Raw genomic sequence first — 6,726 nt, 5'->3', positions numbered from 1 at the left:
ATTGTCCTCTTTAGATCACTTGAAAGATTTCCATGTGAAGAAAACTGAGCCATTAAGAAAGGAAACTGTTCATAACCAGCATAAAGATTTCAACTACAGATGTAAACTCCAGGGGAGCTGTACAAATGCAGCCACAAACATGTCTCCGCAACTATGGATCATAAATTCATAACTCACTGGATGTATCAGTTTATTCCACCACTTCAATATCTAAAATTTAAACAAATTGTATTAGTTTCGACTAAACTTAAAGCTAATACAATTTATTTGCATTGTAAGTTAACCTGTAAGAGAAATTAATAACTAGTGTATTTTTAATAAACTGGAAAAAAGAGAGTGTATTTTTATTTTTTAATGTTTAAATTGGGAAAAGAATTGCCAAAACCAGTCCTGTTTCTGAAGTATGTCGTGTGCCAAACTGGTATTGTGCTCTGCAAATTTTACTGGCTAGATGTTGACAAGTTTCAGATGTTGTCAACTTTGTACATGATTTGTACGTTTTGTTAATACTTCTTCTTTCCTTCCATGAACTTGCTTTCAGTTTGTACTTTTTTCTCTCTATTGTGTGATTTTCTTGCTTGTCTTATTCCTTTACAGCACAATACGCCGGCTGATGTTCTCCCAATTGTTTATTTATAGGTATCAGATCCTTGTTATGGAGAAAACTACACCAGCAAAGAGAATAATTTGCTTGGATCACGTCGTCACATATTCCTTGCATTACACGCACCAAACTTGTCTTAGCTTTTGGATGTGTGCTCAGACTATTGTAGATCAACAAGAATCAGTTGGGATTACCAGAATTGCTTGTACTGTACTTATTATTTTTGTAAATCTGTCCAATCCAACCTACCTAATGAACCTTTCAGTTTTCCATACAGCTATTGACAGCTTTTCCCTGAAAAGTCATACAAGGCCAAGCCTGGCATGCTAAATGTGTCAACCAAAACAAAAGTCATAGCTTTGAACAACCAAGAGGTCAGCTTATATATAAGAAGAACCCTGATACACTTCAGCACACACACTCACACAAAAAGAACCCAGGTTTATACACTTGAACCATGAGTTGTGTACTAGTAATGAGAGTAGCAAGTGAGAGATTCATCCAATTCTCTTCCCAAAGGTGCACTGATGACTCCATTCCTGACCATGTTTTGGGCAGCGCTCCACTTGGCCTTTCAGACCAGGATGCCAAAGATGTTGCGCTTGCACACCTTCTTTTAGCTTCTGCTGAAAAGGTTGGAAAGCAAGAGTATGATTGTGCAAGGAAGCTGCAGAACATATGTCATTTCCTATCTTCCAGCACTGGAAATTCAGTTCAAAGAGTTGTTCATTACTTTTCCAAAGCTCTTCAAGAGAGGACAGATAGAGAAACTGGCAGCAACAGGAACATATCTGAGGGGCCAGAAAGTATGGATGAACTTGCAATGCATTTCGAAGAGACAATGGCGAGTTCGAATCCTGCTTTAATGGCATGTTTCCTAGAAGTTCCCTTCTACCAAGTTACTGAGTTTTCAGGGATCCAAGCAATTGTAGAAAGTGTGGCATCATCCAAAAAGGTTCATTTCATTGACCTTGCAATCAGAACTGGGGGTCACTGCATAGTGTTGATGCAAGCACTTGCCACTAGATATGAGTGCCCAATTGAGCTGCTGAAAATTACTGCTGTTGGAACAAAATCAAGGCAAAGGATTGAGGACACTGGAAGAAGGCTGGCACAGTTTGCTGAGGCATTGAACTTACCCTTTTCCTTCAAGATAGCCATGGTGAAAGATATCAAAGATCTCAATGAAGATGTGTTTGAGTTAGAGGATGGTGATGCAGCTGCAGTTTACTGCCCTCTACTTCTATGCAATACAATCACACAACCCAATTGCTCAGAATCTCTAATCAAAGCCCTCAGAAACATCAACCCATGTCTGATATTGATCACTGAGGTTGAAGCAAATCACTGTTCACCAATTTTCATGGACCGTTTCTGTGAAGCACTCTTCTACTACAGTGCTTATTTTGATTGCCTTGATGTGTGTATGGACAAGGGGAGTCTGCACAGGAAAGAATTGGAAGAAACATATTTGTGTAAGGAGATTAAAAACATTGTTGCTAGTGAAGGTGAAGAGAGGGTAATCAGGCACATGAAAATTGATGCTTGGAGGGACTTGTTTGCAAAGTTTGGATTGGTGGAAACAGAGGTTAGCTTGTCATCCTTGTACCAAGCAGACCTTATGGCCAAACACTTTGCTTGTGGGAGTTGCTGCACTTTCGATTCCAATGGGGAATGCCTTGTTGTTGGATGGAAAGGAACACCAATTTTGTCTCTTTCTGCTTGGAAGTTCCATGCAGTCAATGCTGCTAAGACTTCTATAAATATCTCAAGTAATAGCCCATATAAAAAACAGAGAATATCTGTGAAAAGCAATGAATGAAAGATGAAGCAGAAATGTTTTTTCTTCGTTTTTTTTCCCTTTTTGATGAAAATCTTAATGGAGAAAATCTTACTGAAAAGATTCATTTATATGGATTGGCAATTCTTTCATCTTGGTCTATTTGTACTCTAACTAGTTATTGATTTATTGATATTTTATTCTCATTAAAGAAGTTTCATGTTTGAATTCTCCTCGTGCAGATAAAAAATTGACTTTTATAAATTTGAGTATTTGAACTTTGATCTGTTATTCTAATTAGGTATTTAAACTATTATTTTTTTCAATTTCATCCCAAATTTTTATTTTGTCTCAATTTCATACGCAAGACGAAATGATACTACCTGACTTTGGTCAATTTATTTTATCCCATATCCATGGTCAATTTAATCCATTCAAGAATTTGAATTGACGAAAATACTTCTAATTTTGACAACATCGATAATATTATTTGATGAAAATTACATTATATCGGGACAAAGTAAAAGTTTGAACAAAAAAAGGGTTTGCCTTTGGTTGGCCCATGAATGTCCAAAGCTGGAAACTTTATTACCCATTGGACCTTAACATAAGGCCCATTACAAACTAGCAAATGTGGAGGCCGCTGCCCTTATAATGGGACACGCGTAGGTGCTTTTGTGCTGCATAGTCTCCACGGCTCCCACGTGTTGGGCCTGTCCAAGTGTCCAGTCCCACAATCAGTGCTTTCGGTGCTGTTTTGCTTCTTCCCTCTCTCTCTCTCTCCATCTCTCTCCTTATCACTTTCTCGCAGAGTCAAACTGTGAAACCCAGTGTTAAACCCAGAGAGACCCACAAGGAAGACATATATTGAAGCCGCCAAAAATGAACGGGAAGTCGAAACCTGGAGTCGGGTACGGCGGGGTGACCGACACGTGGCTGAAGAAGCACCGTTTGATCTACATTGGAGCCACCAGGCACCCTTTCATCCTCAGCATTCGCGACGGCACCGTGGATCTTTCCGGCTTTAAACGATGGCTGGTAAGTTTCAAATTCTCCGATGTGAGAAGCCGCGGACTTAGACAGCGGTTATGGGTATATTTGCAATTTTGAAAAGTCTCTGCTTACAGGGTCAGGACTACATATTTGTGAGAGCATTTGTAGCATTCGTAGCGAGTGTGCTGATAAAAGCTTGGAAGAAGTCTGATGATCATGTCGGTGATATTGAAGTGATATTGAGGGGTCTGGCTGCATTGAACGATGAGGTTGAGTGGTTCAAGAAGGAAGCTTCAAAGTGGGGTGTTGAGCTCTCTGAGGTTGTTCCTCAACAGCCAACACAAGATTACTGCAGGTACCCAACTTCGTTTTTTAAGCTCTAAATTACTTGGGTAATCAGCAATCAGTCATTTTTTGTGATTAACATTGAGTGGTTCAAATTACTGTTAATCTAAGTGCTGGGTTTAGGCCATTGGAAGTAGTTATGTGGACCAATTAGGCCTTTTTTTTTCATGGGATTCTTATGATGCATCCCATTATGCAACTCTAATTCCAGTCACCAAAATTTTCCAAATTTTATTCACTAAATAATGTGACCAGGTGAGTAAAGTATGGTTGAGATATAAACAAATGAAACACTAGCAATGCTAGAGTTGATCAGTACACATGTCAGTATATTCTCCGGCATCCCTCCTTCTCTCTCTCTCTCTCGGCGTCTGGGGTGGTGAATGGTCAAGACACCGCTGGAAAAATCCTCGATTCTCCCTCGCCGTTGATCGGATGAACAAATTGAAGGCACCAATGGACTCACCGTGGCCTGAGAAAGAAAACCCAGTGGTCACCGCCTTAATTTCGCCGGAGAACGGCCGATCGACGCCAAGGTGATCGGTTCTGTTTTTGTTTGATTTGCCGAAAAACACTGTTTTCTGGGTTTAGAAAAACTCTGTTTTCTGGATTTGCCGATCGACGCCAAGGCCATTAACGTTATCCTCGCCTTGCCGTCGTGAGGCGTACGCTTTTTGGGTCTTGTCGTCGCCTTTCAGTCCTTTTATACAGTCCCTCGACGTCGTGCGCAATCCGCCGCTGCCTTGCCATGACTCGCGCCCCTGAAGCGCGCTATTGGTAAAAAGATTCTTGCTTATTGGTATCTTGTTGAAAATTTAACAAATGAGGTGGGCTCATATTTGAATAAATGGAACACATCAACATTGTTAATGAACAAAATTCGGTAAACAAATTTGGTGAGTATAACACCCCTACATCAGTTCAGATTAAAAGTTTTAAGATTGTTGGTGCTCTGACATTACTTCTATAACAATCTAGTAGTAATTGCCTAATTGGCATGGTGGTGTTACAGATTTCTGGAGAATTTAATGAGCCCAGAGGTTGACTACACTGTAGCTATCACAGCCTTTTGGGCCATTGAAGCTGTGTACCAAGAGAGCTTTGCCCATTGCCTGAGAGAGGGCTCCAAGATCCCACCAGAACTAGAGGAGGTTTGCCAAAGATGGGGCAATGATGGCTTTGGTCACTACTGTTCTTCTATCCGAAACATTGCTGACCGGCGTTTGGAGAAGGCTTCAGGCGATTACGTGGTTCTGGAGAAGGTTTCGGACGACGTGGTGAGTAAAGCTGAAGTAGCATTCCTGCGTGTTCTTGAATATGAGATTGAATTCTGGAACATGAGCCGTGGGAGTCCGGGACACTCTGCTCCAGGAATCTAAGTTCAAGTGAGTGATGACTGATGATCTTTACCCTGAGGTTGAGACCCTCCTTACAATGGTGATCTTACAGCAATACAATGTTAAATAGTAGGCAAAAACACGAACGTAGTAGTGAGTTGGCAAAAACAGTTGTGTGTGTGCAAGCTTCTTACATTTTGGACAAACAAACAAATAGTACCTGTGTATAACAATGTATATGCTTCAATGGCCTCTGTATGGTTTGAGATGTATGTGTGTTGTTGTGTTTTGCGGATAAATGTGATATTTGGTAATCATTAATTTATTGCAAGTGTGACCCCAAACGAGAACAAGGGATCAACTGAAGACAACATAAAAAGCTCATCAAAAGTCACAGCAACTGAGAAACAGTAATCTAAGAAGGGATTCAAATATGATCTTTGTGGTGTTGATCGTGTGCTTATGTTGCTTGGACTTAAAAGGACATGGTAAAAACAAGATCAGTAGATTCACCAAAGTGGAGAGTCCATTGCTTTCTTTTATTCAAGGGTATAATACTTTAAACCAAGTGGACAAGATCGAAGATTCTGCTTAACCAAGTTCGGGTCTACTGTGTAGTACTGTAGTCTTCTTGGTGGTGCTATAATAATAAACCTTGTAGCTGTTTGCCATGGGCTCATGGGCCATGGGAATCCAAGCTCGATTAAACGATTCAAGGAATAACCGAAAGCCTAAAAAGGACATCACATTCGCTTCTGCATTGAGCTAACACTAGGATTGCTTTTCCCTACATTATATAAGCACACAAGTGCTTACCTCCCTAAGATGTAGGGTAAGTGAAAATATCGAACAGGGCAGCTATAAGTTGTGCAATGCATGGCCATGACGAGCATAGGTATAAACTAAGTGGGGGCCCAATATGAATAGGATGCATGGCCATGACATAAAACGAGCATCACCTATGCCATGTCTTGTCAATCTCGACGTATATATCCAGACCAAATGATACTTTCGATTTATGTACTTCAATCAAATTTTCACTTTAGTTTCTTTTTTAAAAGTTTGGTAATTTTAGTCAGGTACTTCAAATACAATAGTATGTAAATAAATTCAAATCTAAATCGTTAATTTTATTTAAATTAATGATGAAAAATTCGATGTGCTTTACACACGAATGACATTTCAGACATCCTACTCTACTTTGATGCCTATATAAAGCCTATACCTACCATTGAACGTAATCAATTTGAAAACATAAAAGTATTATTGTCAAATTGAATATGTTAATAAATAGTGAGTAGAGGATTAAATAGGCATCTAGGTGAACTAAAATGTTCGAAATGCCACTCATGCTCGAAGCACGTGCTTCTATGTCGAATTTTTCATTACCAATTTAAATGATATTAACTTATTTGGACTTAATTGTTTTTGTATAAAAAGTACAAGATCAAAGTGTAAATTTCGTGAAAATATAGCGATCAAAAGTTTCATTTGGCCATTTATCTAATTCCTTCATGGAACATACTTTGTGAAACATCCTCTCATAATGAGGTGAGGTACGTAAGACATTTTCCCCTATTGTCCCAAGCACATCATAAGTATTTGTATCATGTTGGGTGACGGGTGACGGGTCAGGGTACTTAGCCCACCAGCAGCAATTGATGGCA

The 6,726-nt window shown here is 39.6% G+C and overlaps 2 protein-coding genes across 2 annotated transcripts; both read left to right on the top strand.

The window, feature by feature from the left end:
- Positions 1 to 1,079: 1,079 nt before the first annotated feature.
- On the top strand, positions 1,080 to 2,426 carry LOC147294421 (DELLA protein GAI1-like). The gene has a single exon (XM_086231191.1). It carries the CDS (start codon positions 1,080 to 1,082, stop codon positions 2,424 to 2,426), a length of 1,347 nt encoding a protein of 448 aa, XP_086087317.1.
- Positions 2,427 to 3,169: 743 nt separating this feature from the next.
- Positions 3,170 to 5,384, top strand: LOC147294420 (heme oxygenase-like, multi-helical). The gene is made up of 3 exons (XM_086233643.1): positions 3,170 to 3,422; positions 3,512 to 3,732; positions 4,735 to 5,384. The coding sequence occupies exons 1-3, from the start codon at positions 3,267 to 3,269 to the stop codon at positions 5,099 to 5,101; spliced, it is 744 nt and encodes a 247-aa protein (XP_086089769.1). The 5' UTR covers positions 3,170 to 3,266; the 3' UTR covers positions 5,102 to 5,384.
- The last annotated feature ends 1,342 nt before the right edge of the window (positions 5,385 to 6,726 follow it).

Source organism: Dryas octopetala, chromosome 2, assembly GCF_963921425.1.
Source record: "Dryas octopetala chromosome 2, drDryOcto1.1, whole genome shotgun sequence".
Taxonomy (NCBI): domain Eukaryota; kingdom Viridiplantae; phylum Streptophyta; class Magnoliopsida; order Rosales; family Rosaceae; genus Dryas; species Dryas octopetala.
This window is presented reverse-complemented; position numbering and strand designations above follow the sequence as displayed.